The 21,445-nt window shown below is 39.9% G+C and overlaps 1 protein-coding gene across 1 annotated transcript; it reads right to left on the bottom strand.

Moving 5' to 3' along the window:
* Positions 1–6,388: 6,388 nt before the first annotated feature.
* cenpn (centromere protein N) lies at positions 6,389–19,876 on the bottom strand. Its single transcript, XM_061880915.1, has 10 exons — positions 19,543–19,876; positions 19,236–19,281; positions 19,094–19,153; positions 16,271–16,344; positions 16,019–16,192; positions 15,842–15,943; positions 13,626–13,680; positions 13,394–13,503; positions 12,935–13,058; positions 6,389–6,934 (listed from the first exon to the last, which is right to left on the bottom strand). Exons 1-10 carry the CDS (start codon positions 19,711–19,713, stop codon positions 6,813–6,815), a joined length of 1,038 nt encoding a protein of 345 aa, XP_061736899.1. The 5' UTR covers positions 19,714–19,876; the 3' UTR covers positions 6,389–6,812.
* Between the last annotated feature and the right edge of the window lie 1,569 nt (positions 19,877–21,445).

Here is a 21,445-nt window from a genome sequence, read left to right as displayed (position 1 = left end):
CAACCCTCACGCTTAAGATAAATAGGCCTTGATGCCATCTACGCAGTGTTGGGAGACTGTTTTGCTGTTGGATCGTGTCTAAATTTGCAAAGTGCGCAAGATTGGTGAAATGCTTACAACAATGGTCAAGCAGTTTGAGCGTAGCATTAAAACAGTTAGAGCAGGAATTGCGGAATTGCTGTTTGGTTCTTGGGTGTTTTAATCGTTCAAATAGAGGGATAGAAAAGAGTCCCGAAAGAAATGGTTCATAAAGGTAATAGTGTCAAGGAAAAAACGAAAGTGCGTCAAACGAAGGAGGCTCTAAAAAATATCACGTTCATCCTTTGGAAATTCAATCGGAGCATGCTCGTCGTGTCTGATGCGATCATTTTGTAAAACATTTAATTTGTTTAAGAAACTTTTATGTGATGCAATCGAGTTTATTCTCTGTTATATAAGTAGTGTTTGAGAGCATAACTAAATGTGAAGAAAGGACAAAAAATAGCACTCGTTTGTGTTGTTTTGTGGTTCATACAACTATGGTGCAAACAAACTAATGTCATGTCTAGTCTTATTAATAAATTGCAATTGTTGGTCCTATTCACCGTATTTTTGTTGTCGATTTTCATAACAGAAACTAAAAGATTAGTTATGGTTTCGCAAGACAGCCAAGTTCTTTATTCAATATGGATGACCACATTGTAGCATTTTTGGTGAAATCTGTTAGCATCAAGAACATGTTTTCAATGGTATCAATAAACTAGATGAATCAGTCTTTTGTAGACTCAACAGCATATACTAAATCTTGATATTGCTAGCAAATATTGCTGAACTAGGACATCAATAGCTAAATGATGAGACAAAATATGAACAACTTCACACCATATAAACAACTGCAAACATGAATTGTAGATGAGACTAATATTACTAGCAGGAAATCAACTGCAAACAAACATCCTTTTTCTCATTAGTGTCACGATCATAGCAGCACGGCACTTGTTATGTCAATCAAATACGGTGGATAGTGATGTACAAATAAGTCATTTGTTTTTTAACAATTAATGCTTAGTTTTTGGACCCATCCATCCAACCATTTTTTACTGCTTGTCCCTCTCAGGGTGGCAGGGGAATGCTGGAGCCTATCCCAACTGCAATTGGGCGGAAAGCAGGGCACGCCCTGGACAAGTCACCCTCAGATGTAAATACATGATGTGCCTCCAATTTTTTCTTCTCTAAATAGCATGTGTGTCGAATGAATTAAGGTCGTAGCAACCAGTAACGTCTTGGTGATGATAAATGGTTTTAAAATTAATAAAAAATATCCACTCCATCGCATTTTAAATGTATTTCATTCGGATTATTTTTATTGCCTTTAAACCTTTAAGAATACAGCCTAACCCCAGCTATATAGATTGCAGTCATGTGACCTAGAGGCACATCCGGGTACTTTCGGGTTTCAGGTGATGGTCTCGAGTGGGGATCAGCAACCTTCTGCATACCCAGAGCCATTTGAGCCCGTTTCCACCAAATAAAACCCATCAAGAGCCGCAAACTGTGTTTGATTCCTAAAATAACAGTAACACCACTTATAGTTTCGTAACACTTATGCTATAGAATTTATGAAATCAAATACTTGACAAACGACTCACATTTTAGTTCGAAGCAAATCACCAAATTATTTTGAACAATAGAAAAAAATACACTGGTGTTCCCCCTATGAATTAATTTTTTTAAAATCAACTCGCTCCAATATTCTGAAGGCATACAACTGTGGCATATTTGACTTAAAAGGAGAAAAAACAACGTTGTCATCAGTGAAAGCAAAATGATATGTCCATGAAGCATTAAATGTTATATTTTCATCAGAAATGTTTCTCTTTTTTGATCCATTCATTGCTCATTGACCGCTAAAAACAATACAATTGCTTGGCAGCAAGAGATGACGCATAGGGGCTGTAACGTACATTTCGATCGACAATAGGGCTGGGCGATATTGGCTTTTATTAATATCGCAATATTTTTATGCCATATTGCGATATACAAAATATATTACGATATTTTGCCTTGGCTTTGAATGAACACCTGATGCATATAATCACAGCAGTATGATGATTCTATGTGTCTACATTAAAACATTCTTCTTCATACTGCATTAATATATGCTACTTTTAAACTTTCATGCAGAGAGGGAAATCACTACTAAGGCAATTGACCAAAACTGTATTTATTAAATACTCTTCATTCTCTCACGGGTGACTTTTTGAAAGAAAGAACAAATTAATAGTGTTGCTACCTTTTTGTAGTAACACTTCTGCTGCATAATTTGCATATTGCTGCTGTTTGCTGAATATATTCCCACTTGAAGCCAAACCACCGCCAGATGATGGATCCCCTGCTCTTTATTTTGGGCATTTATTGTTCTTCCTCCATTTGTGATAAGTTTCGGACCTTCTCTCTCTTGTATTGTCACAAGCTCCGCTCCGCTCTGCTTGCACGACATGCCTCAACTAACGTTAGCCATGCTGCTACCTCTCTGGTCGGCGAGAGCGTATGACGCTAGACGCGTGACAGTATGTGACGTATGTAAGAATGCAGTATTGTTTTCCGTCTCTATGAGGAGACACGAGAAGGAGTGAGAAACGCCTGTTGTGCAAAGCCCGCAGTTAGACAACATATAATCAAATTTTACGATATAGTCATTTTCTATATCGCACAGAGACAAACCTGCGATATATCGTTTATATCGATATATCGCCCAGCCCTAATCAACAATATATTAAAATGTTTTATTTTCATATGACAAGATCTCAGAACTCTCCAACATTACAACTGTTAAGATAAAATAAACTAGCTTAAATAAAATAACAAACTAAGTAGCCATTATTTGTTGAGGGAGCCACAGCGGCGGCATGAAAGAGCTGCTTGCGGCTCCAGAGCCACAGGTTGCAGACCCCTATAGTCTCATGATTACAGTACTATTATGCAACTGTTTATTTACCTGATTCAGAGCAGATTCAGGTGTATTTTGAAAGGATTGGAGGCAAATACAAAAGCGATCGTGAAAAGAAATATCACTCTTGAGAAAAATATTTTTTTGAAAAGATTTAAACCTTTTATCATCACCAAGAGGTTACAGTTTGCTACAACCTTACTTAATTTGACACACAGTATTTAGAGAAGAAAAGATTGGAGGCACATCATGTATTTACATCTGGGTGGTCCAGAAATCAATCATTAATCCGTAAAAGACAAAGTTGGACTTATTCATGCATTACTAAGTAATTTTGTTAACTGACATGACAAATGCCGTGCAACTGATCGTGACACTATTGAAAACATTGGATGTTTGTTTGTAGTTGATTTCCTGCTTCAAATATTAGTCGGTGAGTTGTAATTCATGTCCGCAGTTGTTTTTAATGGAGTGAAGTTCTTATTTTGTCTCATTATTTAACAGCAGATGTCCGTGTGGTTCTGCAATGTTTGCTAGCGATATCAAGATTCAGTGTATGCTGTTGAGCCTATGAGTTATTCATCTACAAACCCCGTTTCCATGAGTTGGGAAATTGTGTTAGACGTTGTATAAACGGAATACAATGATTTGCAAATCCTTTTCAACCTATATTCAATTGAATGCACTATAAGAGAAGATATTTGATGTTCAAACTCATAAACTTTATTTATTTTTTGCAAATAATAATTACCTTAGAATTTCATGGCTGCAACACGTGCCAAAGTAGTTGGGAAAGGGCATGTTCACCACTGTGTTACATCACCTTTTTTTTTTTAACAACACTTAATAAACGTTTGGGACATGAGGAAACTAATTGTTGAAGCTGTGAAAGTGGAATTCTTTCCCATTCTTGTTTCATGTAGTGTTTCAGTCGTTCAACAGTCCAGGGTCTCCGCTGTCGTATTTTACGCTTCATAATGCGCCGCACATTTTCGATGGAAGACAGGTCTGGACTGTAGACGAGCCAGGAAAGTACCCACACTCTTTTTTACAAAGCCACGCTGTTGTAACACGTGCTGAATGTGGCTTGGCATTGTCTTGCTGAAATAAGCAGGGGCGTCCATGAAAAAGACGGCGCTTGGATGGCAGCATATGTTGTTCCAAAAACTGTATGTACCTTTCAGCACTAATGGTGCCTTCACAGATGTGTAAGTTACCCATGCCTTGGGCACTAATGCACCCCCATATCATCACAGATGCTGGCTTTTGAAGTTTGCGTCGATAAAAGTCTGTATGGTTCGCTTCCCCTTTGGTCCGGATGACACGATGTCTAATATTTCCTAAAACAATTTGAAATGTGGACTCGTCAGACCATAGAACACTTTTGCACTTTGCATCAGTCCATCTTAGATTATCTCGGGCCCAGAGAAGCCGGCGGCGTTTCTGGATGTTGTTGATAAATGGCTTTCGCTTTGCATAGTAGAGCTTTAACGTTCACTTACAGATGTAGCGACAAACTGTATTTAGTGACAGTGGTTTTCTGAAGTGTTTCTGAGCCCATGTGGTGATATCCTTTAGAGATTGATGCCGGGTTTTGATACAGTGCCGTCTGAGGGATCGATGGTCACGGTCATTCAATGTTGGTTTCCAGCCATGCCGCTTACGTGGAGTGATTTCTCCAGATTTTTCTGAACCTTTTGATATTATGGACCGTAGATGTTGAAATCCCTAAATTTCTTGCAATTGCACTTTGAAAAAACGTTGTTCTTAAACTCTTTGACTATTTGCTCATGCAGTTGTAGACAAAGGGGTGTACCTCGCCCCATCCTTTCTTGTGAAAGACTAAGCATTTTTTGGGAAACTGTTTTATACCCAATCATGGCACCCACCTGTTCCCAATTAGCCTGCACACCTGTGGGATGTTAAATGATAAATAAATGGGTTGTACTTGTATAGCGCTTTTCTACCTTCAAAGTACTCAAAGCGCTTTGACACTACTTCCACATGTTCCAAATAAGTGTTTGATGAGCATTCCTCAACTTTATCAGTATTTATTGCCACCGTTCCCAACTTCTTTGTCACGTGTTGCTGGCATCAAATTCTAAAGTTAATGATTATTTGCACAAAAAAAAAAGTTTATCAGTTTAAACATCAAATATGTTGTCTTTGTAGCATACTCAACTGAACACGGGTTGAAAATTATTTGCAAATCCTTGTATTCTGTTTATATTTACATTTTACACAATTTCCCAACTCATATGGAAACGGGGTTTGTAGTTTATTAATACAATTAAGCATGTTTTTTTGATGCTAACGATTAGAACAAAATACGCTATAATGTGGTCATCGGTGTCGAATAAAGCACTTAGCTTTTCTGCGCAACAACAAGCTTTTAGTTTCTGTTTTGAAAATCGAGAAAGAAAATACAGTAGATTTGAACATTGTATCCATCCATTTTATACCGCTTGTCCCTCTCGGGAGAGTGTTAAAGCCTATCTTAGCTGCACTCAGGCGGAAGTCAACTTACACCCTGTACAAGTCACCACCTCATCACAGGGCCAACAAAGTTAAGACAGACAACATTCACACACTAGGGTCAATTTAGTGTTGCCCTTCAACCTGTCCCCAGGTGAATGTTTTTAGTAGTGGGTGGACGCCGGAGTGCCCGGAGGGAACCCACGCAGTCATGGGGTGAACATGCATAACCCCACACAGAAAGACCCTTAGTCTACCCCATAACCTTTCTATTGTTAGGCACAAGCACTAACAACTGCGCCACTGTGCTGCCCTGGATTGGAACAATTAAAATATTTATTAAAAGCGTACCCGAAAGGGACAAGCGGTAGAAAATGGAGGGATGGAAGGACTTAACATGGCATTAGTTTATTTGCACAACCAGGTTTTCGTAGTTATATTTAGGCATAGCAACCACAAAAGAAGACCATCTAATGCAATATCTTGTCCTTTCTTTACGTTAAGTTCTGCTCTGAAACACTACTAGTATAGTAAAGAATAAACTGGATTCCATCACAGAAAGTTTCTGAAATAAATCAAATGTTCAAACAAACATTTTATGAAGTAATTGCTGCAGACACAAGCAGTTCGATTGTATTCTACAAGCTGATGAAAATTATGTTTTTAAGAACCATTTCCTTCGACACACTTGTTTTTCCCTGACGTTATTACCTTTTATAAACCACTTCTTTCTATGAAAGCTCTTTCCCATCTCTCGATTTGATTGACTGGAACACCTAAGAACAGAACAGCAAATAAGCATTTTCTGCTCAAACCCAACACTCATTCTCACTTGTTTTAAAACTATACTCAAGCTGCTTGACCATCATGTGAATTAAGCCGTGAAGAAGAAAAACAGATATGACATCATATACAACCTAGCTATAGCAATAAGAATGTAGAGTTTAAACCACATGCAGAATGGACTGATATCAACACAAAAAATGCATGTATGAATTTATGCTTATATTTTGGCAGAGGTTTTCATTGAGTGCCCCTGTTGGAAAGCTATTTTATAGTTATCCATCAACTAATACAGTATTTAATTCCTATACATATTTGGAAACGACGTACAATAACGTCGGTAACGTCAGTAACGTGAATCAGGTACAGACTTCAATAGCTGAAATAATCTCAAATTTGTGTTGCACTCAATTTGGATATGAATGGAGTTTATTCTAGGGAATATAATTTAAAAGGTGCACCAAAAAAAATAATATATACAGAACATGAATCATAGCATATCAAGATTGTAAAATATTATAAACCATTACGGCGGTTGAGTTTAAAAAGATACCTATCTAGGTGGGCATGGTGGAAGTAAAAGAAAAAAAAAAAATCACTGTAATAGCCAAGTTCTTGGAACAGGTTAGTTGGGAGGCTGGTTGGGTTGTGAAGAGGGTCCTGGGACGTTGTCTGTGATGACAAAATAATTTCTTCTTTTGCGAGGAATGGACGAAAGCAGAAGTGTAACAGGGGTGGAAGCGATTCCTGTAAGGCATTAAAATAAAGAGGTCATAAAATATATTTTTGTTAAAATATAAACATTTGTACCGCTAGCACATACAATCACATTTTTTGAGTGGAATTGGGGTAAATTAAAGGATAGCTTTAGGTACGACCAACTTGAAACAAAATATTAGCAAGTAGGTAATGTTGGAAGGCAGCTTTTCTACCACATGTGCGCCCCCTTGTGGCTTACATGGATCGTTGACCTAATGAAAAACTGGTAATCAAAACATACATTTAACACAAGTACTGTGTAGATACCGGTAATATGTATTGGATATGTTTTGACATTAATTTAGCTCCAAAGTCATATTTTAAAACCCCTTATTGAGTATGTCTGGAAAACTGTTCACTCTGGGAGCTGTCTTTTTGGATGCAAAAGAACTCCTACGTGTGTGTTTATGGCAGAACATGTAGGAGTTATTTTGCATATATATATATATACATCTTTATCTATATATAGATATCGATATCTACATACATACATATATATATATATATATATATATATATATATATATATATATACATACACAACACACAAATATATGTATGTATATATATACTAAATATATGTGTGTTGGTAAATGTATATGTTAATGTATACATATACACACACATAAATATATCTTTATATATACATACATATATATATATGTATATATACATATATATATGTGTGTGTATATATATACACACATACAAATAAGTATATATATACACTGTATATATATGAATATATAGAAGTATATATATATACCATATATATATATGGTATATAAATATATATACATATATATATGTATATACATGTATATGTATATACATGTATATTTATATACATATATATGTATATACATGGATATACATATATATGTATATACATGGATATACATATATATGTATATACATGTATATATATATATATATATATATATGCATATACACATATATATATATATAAATATATATATATATACACATACATACATATATACCGGTACATTAGGGGTGTAACGGTACACAAATACTTCGGTTCGATACGTACCTCGGTTGAGAGGTCAAGGTTCGGTTCATTTTCAGTACAGTAAGAAAAAAACTAAATGTAATTTTTTGGGTTATTTAACAAATTTGCAAAATCTTCAACAAAAAATATTTTTCTTAGTGGAATATTTGATGTGAAGTAATGGAAACCTTGGATAGGTCAATAATTCATTAAAACATTGATTTTGATTCAATATTATGTTTTGAGCGATGAAAGTTTGAAAGAAAAAAAAAACAGCTTTATTTTATTAGTCAACATTGCAACTTTTTCTATATTACCTTCAAGCTTTTTTATTTCACTTTTGTTATGTTTTTGTTTATTTTAATAGTATTTTTAGAATGTGCCATGGGCCTTTAAAACATTAGCTCTGGGCCGCAAATGGCATCTGGGGCACACATTTGACACCCCTGCTATTGATAATAAAAAAACAATAATCTTATAAATCAATGGATAAAAAGCAGAGCCTAGAGACACATGCGCGTTTATCATAATTGTACCGCTTTCTGCCCCTCCCTCACGAATGCTGCTGTTGCACGCAAATTTTTTTGTTTTTAACACCTTCTTAACCCTGAACGTACGTTGTTAATACACGCAACCATAACTCAAAATGCCGGACATTTAAGAAACTCTGCCCTGACAGCCCCACAAAAGAGGACATGTCCGCTGAAAAGAGGACGTAAAGTCAGTCTATCCTAGCCCGGTCCCTGCTAGCATGCTAGCAAAAGAGGACATGGATAGACTGACCACACGTCCTCTTTTCACCGGACATGTCCTCTTTTGTGGGGCTGTCAGGCAGAGTTTCGTAAATGCCTCAAATGTCCGACATTTTGAGTATTGGTTACGCAACTTAATATCTCCGTCTGGAAACTCTTTTGATACACCTCCGCACCGAACCGAAACGGTTCAATACAATTACACGTACCGTTACACCCCTAATATACATACATACATATATGTATGTATGTATGTATGTATGTATGTATGTATGTATGTATGTATGTATGTATGTATGTATATATATGTATGTATGTATGTATATATATATATATATATATATATATATATATATATATATATATATATATATATATATATATATATATATATATATACATACATATATATATCCATCCATCCATCCATCATCTTCCGCTTATCCGAGGTCGGGTCGCGGGGGCAGCAGCATAAGCAGGGAAGCCCAGACTTCCCTCTCTCCAGCCACTTCGTCTAGCTCTTCCCGGGGGATCCCGAGGCGTTCCCAGGCCAGCCGGGAGACATAGTCTTCCCAACGTGTCCTGGGTCTTCCCCGTGGCCTCCTACCAGCTGGACGTGCCCTAAACACCTCCCTAGGGAGGCGTTCGGGTGGCATCCTGACCAGATGCCCGAACCACCTCATCTGGCTCCTCTCGATGTGGAGGAGCAGCGGCTTTACTTTGAGTTCCTCCCGGATGGCAGAGCTCCTCACCCTATCTCTAAGGGAGAGCCCCGCCACCCGGCGGAGGAAACTCATTTCGGCCGCTTGTACCCGTGATCTTATCCTTTCGGTCATGACCCAGAGCTCATGACCATAGGTGAGGATGGGAAGGTAGATCGACCGGTAAATTGAGAGCTTTGCCTTCTGGCTCAGCTCCTTCTTCACCACAACGGATCGATACAACGTCCGCATTACTGTAGACGCCGCACCAATCCGCCTGTCGATCTCACGATCCACTCTTCCCCCACTCGTGAACAAGACTCCTAGGTACTTGAACTCCTCCACTTGGGGCAGGGTCTCCTCCCCAACCCGGAGATGGCACTCCACCCTTTTCCGGGCGAGAACCATGGACACGGACTTGGAGGTGCTGATTCTCATTCCGGTCGCTTCACACTCGGCTGCGAACCGATCCAGTGAGAGCTGAAGGTCCCGGCCAGATGAAGCCATCAGGACTACATCATCTGCAAAAAGCAGAGATCTAATCCCGTGGCCACCAAACCGTATCCCCTCAACGCCTTGGCTGCGCCTAGAAATTCTGTCCATAAAAGTTATGAACAGAATCGGTGACAAAGGACAGCCTTGGCGGAGTCCAACCCTCACTGGAAATGTGTCCGACTTACTGCCAGCAATGCGGACCAAGCTCTGGCACTGATCATACAGGGAGCGGACTGCCACAATAAGACAGTTCAGTACCCCATACTCTCTGAGCACTCCCCACAGGACTTCCCGAGGGACACGGTCGAATGCCTTCTCCAAGTCCACAAAGCACATGTAGACTGGTTGGGCAAACTCCCATGCACCCTCAAGAACCCTGCCGAGAGTATAGAGCTGGTCCACAGTTCCACGACCAGGACGAAAACCACACTGTTCCTCCTGAATCCGAGGTTCGACTATCCGGCGTAGCCTCCTCTCCAGTACACCTGAATAAACCTTACCGGGAAGGCTGAGGAGTGTGATCCCACGATAGTTGGAACACACCCTCCGGTCCCCCTTCTTAAAGAGAGGGACCACCACCCCGGTCTGCCAATCCAGAGGTACCGCCCCCGATGTCCACGCGATGCTGCAGAGTCTTGTCAACCAAGACAGCCCCACAGCATCCAGAGCCTTAAGGAACTCCGGGCGGATCTCATCCACCCCCGGGGCCTTGCCGCCGAGGAGCTTTTTAACTACCTCAGCGACCTCAGCCCCAGAAATAGGAGAGTCCACCACAGATTCCCCAGGCACCGCTTCCTCAAAGGCAGACGTGTTGGTGGGATTGAGGAGGTCTTCGAAGTATTCCCTCCACCGATCCACAACATCCGCAGTCGAAGTCAGCAGAACACCATCCGCACCATACACGGTGTTGATAGTGCACTGCTTCCCCTTCCTGAGGCGGCGTATGGTGGTCCAGAATCGCTTCGAAGCCGTCCGGAAGTCGTTTTCCATGGCTTCCCCGAACTCTTCCCATGTCCGAGTTTTTGCCTCGGCTACCGCTAAAGCTGCACACCGCTTGGCCCGTCGGTACCCGTCCACTGCCTCCGGAGTCCTATGAGCCAAAAGAACCCGATAGGACTCCTTCTTCAGCTTGACGGCATCCCTCACTGCTGGTGTCCACCAACGGGTTCTGGGATTACCGCCACGACAGGCACCAACAACCTTGCGGCCACAGCTCCAATCAGCCGCCTCGACAATAGAGGTTCGGAACATGGTCCACTCGGACTCAATGTCCCGCACCTCCCTCGTGACATGTTCAAAGTTCTCCCGGAGGTGTGAATTGAAACTCTCTCTGACAGGAGACTCTGCCAGACGTTCCCAGCAGACCCTCACAATGCGTTTGGGCCTGCCAGGTCTGTCCGGCATCCTCCCCCACCATCGCAGCCAACTCACCACCAGGTGGTGATCGGTAGAAAGCTCCGCCCCTCTCTTCACCCGAGTGTCCAGAACATGAGGCCGCAAATCCGATGACACGACTACAAAGTCAATCATGGAACTGCGGCCTAGGGTGTCCTGGTGCCAAGTGCACATATGGACACCCTTATGTTTGAACATGGTGTTTGTTATGGACAATCCGTGACGAGCACAAAAGTCCAATAACAAAACACCACTCGGGTTTAGATCCGGGCGACCATTCTTCCCAATCACGCCTCTCCAGATTTCACTGTCGTTGCCAACATGAGCGTTGAAGTCTCCCAGTAGGACAAGGGAATCACCCGGGGGAGCACTTTCCAGTACTCCCTCGAGTGTACCCAAAAAGGGTGGGTATTCTGAACTGCTGTTTGGTGCGTAAGCACAAACAACAGTCAGGACCCGTCCCCCCACCCGAAGGCGAAGGGAAGCTACCCTCTCGTCCACTGGGTTGAACTCAAACGTGCAGGCTTTGAGCCGGGGGGCAACGAGAATTGCCACCCCAGCCCGTCGCCTCTCACTGTCGGCAACGCCAGAGTGGAAGAGGGTCCAGTCCCTCTCGAGAGAACTGGTTCCAGAGCCCTTGCTGTGCGTCGAGGTGAGTCCGACTATATCCAGCCGGAACTTCTCTACCTCGCGGACTAGCTCAGGCTCCTTCCCCCCCAGTGAGGTGACGTTCCACGTCCCAAGAGCTAGCTTCCGTAGCCGAGGATCGGACCGCCAAGTGCCCTGCCTTCGGCTGCCGCCCAGCTCACATTGCACCCGACCTCTATGGCCCCTCCTATGAGTGGTGAGCCCATTGGAGGGATGACCCACGTTGCCTCTTCGGGCTGTGCCCGGCCGGGCCCCATGGGGACAGGCCCGGCCACCAGGCGCTCGCCATCGTGCCCCAACTCCGGGCCTGGCTCCAGAGCGGGGCCCCGGTGACCCGCGTCCGGGCGAGGGAAATCTGAGTTCATTTTGTTGTAATTCCATAGAAGTCTTTGAGCTGCTCTTTGTCTGATCACTCACCTAGGACCTGTTTGTCTTGGGAGACCCTACCAGGGGGCATGAAAGCCCCCAGGCAACATAACTCCTAGGATCATTGGGACACGCAAACTCCTCTACCACGGTAAGGTAGCAGCTCAGATATATATATATATATATATATATACATATATATATATACATATATATATATACATATATATATATACACATATATATATACACATATATATATATATATATATATATATATATATACACATATACATATATATATATATATATACACACACATACATACACACATATACATGTATATATATATAAAGTATATATACATATACACACACAAATATATACAAATATATGTATTATACATATACTGTATATACACATACATATATGTACACACATAAACTGTATATACACATACATATATGTACACACACACACACACAATTTTTGTTTTACAGATACGGTCGAAAATATAAAAGTATTTTGAGAACTGTAAGCAATAATGGTTTGACTGACACTACTGACATAGCAATAAAAGATTAACCTATCCAGTGTGTGGAAAACAGACTACTGTTACCTGAGGCAGCACAATGCCTGAGTGACTCCAATATGTTGGTGCTGGAAAATTTGACCGTGCACTTGAAGGGTTCCCCATTCTCAGACATAATCTTGTTTGTTGGGTCTCTGAACTTTGTCTCCAGCTGGAAGACAAACCAACTAATGCCAAAAACACCAAAATAAACATGCATCCATTCTCAGCTGATTTTAGGTGACATATGGAGTTCACCTTTGACTGGTTGTCAGCCAGTCGCAGGACACATAAATAGACAATCACCATCACATTAAAAGCTATTGACGATTTAGAGTCTGCAACTAACTAAACATGCATGCTTTTGAAAGGCACACAGAGAACATGCCAACTCTACACAGGGCACTGTGAATGTTAAAAAGGGTTTAACAAACTGGTATGGGAAAAATGTTCTAAATGGAAACAAAACTGAGCGTACCAGAACAGTGTTTGAGAAATACTGAGTACCTTGTACACTACAGACTGTAGGTCTGGTAACTTTCCGCCACCAAACGCTTCACAGGCCTTCTGAAGTCTGTTAACTTCATCCTCAGCTTGTTCTCGCTCTATGTGTGGGTCTGTGGATATAAAGCAAAGCACAAAAAAACTTTAGTACATTCAAACTGCACACAAACATCGGTATTAAGTGTGCAATCCTACAAAAAAAGTTACAGAAAATAACTGATAACATTATACATACTTGAGACAGTTTGACTCGTACTGGCAAGAGAGCTGGGATATCTGGTCGGGAACACCTTAGCAGCAAATACAATAGTACATAAGATATTGACAGGGTCTCTGCAGGTTTCAAAATACTAAATCTAACTAAAAACACCAGAAGCCTTATTGTAAACTAATATTTGTTGGGAAATAAAGATTCGCAAACACCTCAATGGCCATTTTTTCTGATTTGCCATTTAATTCCAATGCCTACATACTAATGTCCTACAGTTTTATTTCAGAAGGTGCAGTCTGCTTCATATTGCATTTTTTTCACAAAACAACAACAACCAAAAAGTTGGCCATAGTGGAGGCAAGCACAACGATATGTTGTCTTTGAAACAGATAAGAGAGCAAGAATGTGGATAACATTCAAATTTGCCCATCTTTTTTTGTATCTGGTATGTATTTCACATTGAATATATTTTTACCGGCCATTAGTTTTGTTTTTGCAAAAATATTGCGAATAAACAAGAACTGATCATTACTTTGGCATGACAAGATGACGTTCACATATCTTACTTGTTTTCTGGATCCTCACCAATGCACAAACTGACTGTAAGCAAACAACATTTAAAGCTCTAGAAAATGTAAACTACAATGTCTGAGTAGCTGATCTGAAATTATTGGACTAAATAAATAGGTATGACATAATAATGTATGATTTATACTTTTTTGAGTGCACAACTACTAGTCATTATATCAAAGGATAAGTTAGCATGTGCTTACTGTGTGTAATAGTATAATTTCACTAGTAAACCTCTCACATGGATCTTCTTCACCAATTAGTGCCACCTTATCTACATTGTCTCATTGACTTTCACCACAATGTTTACAAACTCTGCTCTCCATGATGGCTCTACATTGGGTCCTAACCTGAGTTGTAACAACGGTGAAAACATTTGATACGTTTCCCTCAATCATGTATTGACTTTTTTGTTCTAGAGCCACTAATCGTTGAACGTACCCTCCATCCATCCATTTTTTACCCCTTGTAGCTTTTGGGGCCCATCTTGCTCAAATAAACCAACTTTGCTGTGGGCTTTGGTTCTCTCTGAGAGTGTATCATACCGCTGCGTGCGCTGAGCACCACACACTGAATGTGCTGGATACATTATGATTGGGCTGCACAAGTATTTATTTAGATCTGCTTTGTAGATATGAATAGCGCCCTCAAAATTTGAAACATTTAAAAGCGGGACAGAAATTAATGTACAGGGTGATTCAAAAAGGATAAGCTAAAATCATCACACATTTATTCAGTTCTAATGCATTGTAATAGACTGAATCAATGGTCATTTGATACAGGAGTTAACCAAGTTTTATTGCGTTACAATTTCACCGTTGTGGTCATGTAAACCTTTCGGCGCAGTTCAATTGTAGGAAGACTACGTGTTTATTTACCCTCAAAAGGGCGTTTTTTGTGCTTAAATTTGCGGAAACAAATGCCATTGTCACGGTGAAGCGTGCTTTTCGAACAGAATTTGGCATTGATCCACCCCATCGTGAGAGCATTCGACGGTGGGTTAAACAGTTTAAAGAGACTGGCTGCTTGTGTAAAGGACAGAGTCCTCGAAGACCTTGATGACATGAAAGACTGCATAACAGCAGCAATCAACACGATGGATCACGGCATCCTGGGACGAGTTTGGGAGGAATTCTCATATCATCTTGACATTGTCCGTGCTGCCGGTGGTGGCCATATTGAGCACTTGTAAAGCATGAAATAAATACTCAAAGTTATGCACATGTTCAATCTAAGTTTTCGATTGTTATTCATTTTTGAAATATGGAGTGATAATTCTGGGGTAATCTTTTTGAATCAATTTGTATTTATTTCAAAATTAACAAAACTTAAAAAAAAAATTCAGACTTTTCATGGTGAAGACTTTTTGCAAGAGTTTGATAGAATATAAAACATTCTAAGGCCTTAAATTCATACCCTGTAACAAAAGCAGGGGCCTTTCTATGTAGTGTTTGCATTTTCTCCCTGTGCTTACGTCGGTTTTCTCACTTTCACCGTCCAAAAAATGCCCGCTTAATTTTTTTGGACACTAAATTGTCCATAGGTGTTAGCTATCTGTCTTTTATTCCTTGACACTTAGTTACAATGTGTAAGGGAGAAAAAAGTGCTTGACAAGCTTGGACCTGACACAAAATTAATGTGATAATAGCATTCGATGCTCGTGGACTTACCTGCCCATATTGCTGCATCAGCAGGTCCCGAATTGTGGTGAGTTTCCGTCCACTGAGGTTAGCATCCTTGATAGCCTGATGTCTGGTGGATAGGATCAAAGCCTAACAGGGAGAGTAATCTCTTTAGAAAAAGAATAATAAAAAGTTACATAAAGTCAAACAGAAGTCATACATCACCTGGGATAACAAGGGCTTTTGCTTGGGTGTCAGTCTACAGACAAACACATAAGGAGTTTGTAGGTAGTGAACAACATATGTCGGCTTCAGGTTGTTGGGCCGAGAGAAACTGTCTCCCCACGCAACGCGAATCCAAACCGCTTCGTCCCTGTTCTTCTTTATTTTGACAGACACCTTGGATGTCAAAGGTGAAAATTGCATGTCACTGAGAAAAAATGTTTAACTTAAATTTGTAGGAAACACAAAACTTACGTTTCTTACGAGCTCATTCAGGTGGTTTTTGAAACTTTGCTTAAACTGCAGCAACTCCAGGGCTTGAGCATCAGCTTGACGCCATAAAAATGGGAAAATATAACACAAACAAATAAAATGGCACGCAGTTGAGAACAGCTGAACAAACCAAATGTTCTACCTGACTTCCTGATCTTGGCAAATCATTAGGTTTGATTTATATATATTTATTGGAACAGAGGTGTCCCAAATACGGCCTGTGAGACATCCCAAGTTTAACAAGAATCTTGGCCCTTGGCGTGTTTTTGCCCACAATTAGTGCCTGGTGGATTATATTGGAGAGATATTGTCGCCCTCTTGACGACGAAGAGAGAAACGGTGATCCATGACGACAAATGTTATTTAAATGTTACTTGGGCATATCATCAAAATATACACGACGCAATCCAAAAAAAACTTTCCCCACTCATGGTGTAAATGAACTATAACCATCAAATGAAGTCATCATGTGGTCACACAGAACAAACCTGCTAATTGAACATTGTGGAAATTATAAAACATGTTTATACAGGGTTTCCCACACATTCATTTATTTGTGGCGGCCCGCCACGAAAGAATTACGGCCGCCACAAAAAAACCAAAAAAACATTTTATTTTTTTTCTGCTTTTGACTCGCTTGACCGCTCATAAAAGCAATGGGACTGTCTGTGAATGGAGCTTGTAGTTACATATTATATAAATATGTATATAAATATGTACATAAAGTGTTGTAGTGAAGTGAAGTGAATTATATTTATATAGCGCTTTTTCTCTAGTGACTCAAAGCGCTTTACATAGTGAAACCCAATATCTAAGTTACATTCAAGCCAGTGTGGGTGGCACTGGGAGCAGGTGGGTAAAGTGTCTTGCCGAAGGACACAACGGCAGTGACTAGGATGGCGGAAGCGGGAATCGAACCTGCAACCCTCAAGTTGCTGGCACGGCCACTCTACCAACCGAGCTAAACCGCCCCATTTAATTATATTCCAACTCCGCGTTCTTCTTGGTCATCGCCGCCGCCGCCTAACCCCGCCCCATCCCCCTGCCGCCCGACACCACCACAAATAGATGCCTGACCTGTGGGGAACACTGTTACATAATTTAATATTGGACATGCGCATGATGAAAGAAACAAGGTATGTGTTGAATTTTCGCATACTCTTAATATTCAGTGTTTTATTGTTTATACTTCATATTGCATTGTTATAAGGGTCTGATGTACGGAGCAGGGGTTGTTCAAGTTGAAGTAGTGGAAGTTGATGTGTTATTTAGTCTGCTATACCTTGCTTTACTCAATGCAAACTGAAGTTTTATTTTGGTACAAAAATTGTTGTTATACCACAATTAACGGCTCTGTTGTGTGGCAAAAAAAGTGTTGCAACGTGTATATTTATGTATGCGTCTCTATGTGTTTGAGTGTGCGCGCACATCCATATAACAGTGTATATAAGATTAACCTAAAAAAACATGGCTTTTCCGATGTTTGTATTATATTTGTACATGTTTGGCAACATTCCCTCTTCAATTGGGTAAACAATTAATATGCAGACTTAAAGCATTCCGATCACAGATTACATGTAAACGGATCACATATCACTCTGAGACAGCACACAGCTGTAATAAATAATAATAAAAATCGCTGAAGTGATTTTGATATCAAATGTATTTAGATGTTTATTAAATAATAATAAAAAAACAACTGAAGGTATTTCGATATCAAATGTATTTAGATGCTTATTTAATTACATTACACATATTTAATATCTATGTAAGTTATCTAACTTCAGAACTGTGTATATATATATATATATATATATATATATATATATATATATATATATATAATTACTTGGCTACCTCCCACTTCCAAAGACATGCACCTGGGGATAGGTTGATTGGCAACACTAAAATTGGCCCTAGTGTGTGAATGTGAGTGTGAATGTTGTCTATCTGGCCTCCCTCGCCCGCCTGCAGCTCGTGCAGAACTCTGCTGCTGATCTGCTAACACAGACCTGCAGACGTGAGCACATCACCCCTATATTAGCGTCCCTTCACTGGCTCCCTGTGCGTTACCGAATCAATTTTAAACTCCTTCTATTTGTTTTTAAATGTCTAAACAACCTCACGCCAACATATGTCGCCGATCTCCTTCAGCCTTACTGCCCCACCCGATCCCTAAGATAAGCCGATCAGCTGCTACTGACGGCCCCTGACACAAGGTTGAAGCTTAGAGGTGACAGAGCTTTCGCCGCTGCTGCTCCCAAGCTCTGGAACATCCTACCTCTGAGTGTTAGACAAGCCTCCTCTCTTCCTGTTTTTAAATCTCGCTTAAAAACATACTTTTATTCCTTGCCTTTTAACACTGAGTGATATCCATCCTGCAATGGCGCCCCATTATACACCTGCATGAAACTGTTTTTATGTTTTATTTATTTTTTATTATGTTCTGTTTGTGTTGTGTTGTTTGCTCGGTTTTCGTATTACCTTTTAACCTGCCCATTGTACAGCACTTTGGCTACCCCTGTGGTAAATTTTAAATGTGCTTTATAAATAAATTTGATTTGATTTATCTGTGTTGGCCCTGCGATGAGGTGGCGACTTGTCCAGGGTGTACGATGCCTTTCGCCCGATTGTAGCTAAGATAAGCACCAGCGCCCCCCGCGACCCCAAAGGGAATAAGCGGTAGAAAATGGTTGGATGGATAATTACTTTACATGTAGTTTGCTTTCGGCCTCCGGCCAAAGTTTTTACAGGCCAATGCAGCTCTTTTATTGTTAGTTAGCTATCTACTTGCTAGATTAATACCTTTAGGGTCCACCAGTTGGAATGCTTTCCACAGTCCCTGGTTTGGATTGTCAATGACATCTGAGAGATGAATGCAACAGAATGTACACATTATTAGATATGCAATGATGGTAAACACACCGTGCGAATGTAAAATACTTACAACACATCTCTAACTCCGCGATATGTTTAACTGTCCATCCATTTTCCTGAAAAAAGGAGAGACGTTGTAAAGTTAGAGGGATAGTGGCAGACAACCACGCAAAAATAAAGTTTTTAACTGTAAATCAATTATTTTGCAAATTAGATGCATACATTTGTTAATTCTGTGATACATTCAATGGGCCATCTATTTTCCCTAAGTGAGCAACGACATGAGCTATGAAGTTAGGTGGAAAAGATGTGGATTCGTAAAAAGAAAGAGCATCAGTACATCTTCGTGACCAGTATTTAGAAGCAGGGGCATGTACCTCAGCAAGGGCGTAAAGTCTGTCCGTTATTGCCCATTTCGATTGAGTAAAATCGATGGTTTGTCTTTGAGCCTCAGTCAAGCGGCCCCACTTCTCCAGCGTAGCTCTAAGAAGTTGACTCGGTATCCGTCGGATGAGGTGACGCAGCAAGCAATTCATTTGGTCCTCCATTGGTCCTAAAACTGTATGTGATATCCTACTTGTGCGTTTGAGTGCCAAAAAAAAAAAAAAGCCCAATTGTAGCTCAGGTAGCCGGTATTGCTAACATATATGAGTCCTCTCCTCCGAACAAACCGCCTTCTGGAAGCAAAACAAACCAACCAATCAGAAAACGCCAAAAAAGATACAACCCATTTGGTCTATAGCGCCCTCTATGGTATTGGAGCAGTAGTGAGTAATTATAATTATAATTGAACAAACTAAAACATATATTCAGAATGTACACACAATTTATGGCACGTTCATCATAACAATTTTTAACATCCGCCAGGTTGAGCAATTATTGTCTTCAACAAAAATCTCAAGGAAATAGAACAAAAGCAAATACAAATAGAATATTAAAAGAATAAAAAACTTAAATAAATAATAAAAAGTAGGGTACGATGTGCAGTATTGAGTAAATCTGCTGTAAAGCGTTCGTGTTTTCTTCTTCTTCTTCTTCTTCTTCTTTTCAGTTTTACGGCAGCTGGCTTCCATCTGTATTGCATTACTGCCAGCTTCAGTTTCTGTTAGTGATTAACCCTGACTCTAAACCAGGGATGTGAAACTCGTTTTCACTGAGGGCCAAATCGCAGTTATGGCTGCCATTAGAGGGCCACATGTGACAGCGAATAATGTAGGAATTTGCCTCTGGATTTCATTATATATATACATACATATATATACATACATATATATATATATATATATATATATATATATATATATATATATATATGTATATATATATACGTATATATATATATATATATATATATATATATATATATATATATATATATATATATATATATATATATATATATATATATATATATATATATCCATCCATATCCTACCTTTGGGGTGGCGGGGGGCGCTGGTGCCTATCTCAGCCTACAATCGGGCGGAAGGCGGAGTACACCCTGGACAAGTCGCGACCTCATCGGAGGGCCAACACAGATATATATATATATATATATATATATATATATATATATATATATATATATATATATATATATATATATGTATATATATATATATATATATATATATATATATATATATATATATATATATATAAAGTAGACTGTCGATTTTACTGTAAAAACTTTACATTTACAAAATGTTGCTGTAAAATTGTGTTTTTTTTATTTGATTTCTTACAACATTTTATGGTAAATACAAAAAAAGTACCACTGTTTGTGTTTTTTTATGGAAAAAGCTGATAGCTTAGTTGCAAGAATGTTACGATTAAATTTACATTGGTTTTTACAACATTACTGCCTCACAATACGAAGGTCCTGAGTAGATCTGGGTTCAATTCCGGGCTCGCGATCTTTCTGTGTGGAGTTTGCATGATCTCCCCGTGACTGCGTGGGTTCCCTCCGGGTACTCCGTCTTCCTCCCACTTCCAAAGACATGCACCTGGGGATAGGTTGATTGGCAACACTAAAATGGCCCTAGTCTGTGAATGTGAGTGTGAATGTTGTCTGTCTGTCTGTGTTGGCCCTGCAATGAGATAGCAACTTGTCCAAGGTATACCCCGCCTTCCGCCCAATTGTAGCTGAGATAGGCACCAGCACCCCCCGCAAGCCCAGAGGGAATAAGCTGTAGAAAATGGATGGATGGATGGATATTGTTGATGGAAAAAACAGATCGACAGCAGATCGGTGAGGCGTCTCCAGTAATGCGGACGCTG

This window comes from Nerophis ophidion, linkage group LG02 (assembly GCF_033978795.1).
Source record: "Nerophis ophidion isolate RoL-2023_Sa linkage group LG02, RoL_Noph_v1.0, whole genome shotgun sequence".
In the NCBI taxonomy this organism is placed as follows: Eukaryota; Metazoa; Chordata; class Actinopteri; order Syngnathiformes; family Syngnathidae; genus Nerophis; species Nerophis ophidion.
Note: the sequence above shows the minus strand (reverse complement) of the source record. Positions and strands in the feature narration are given on the sequence as shown.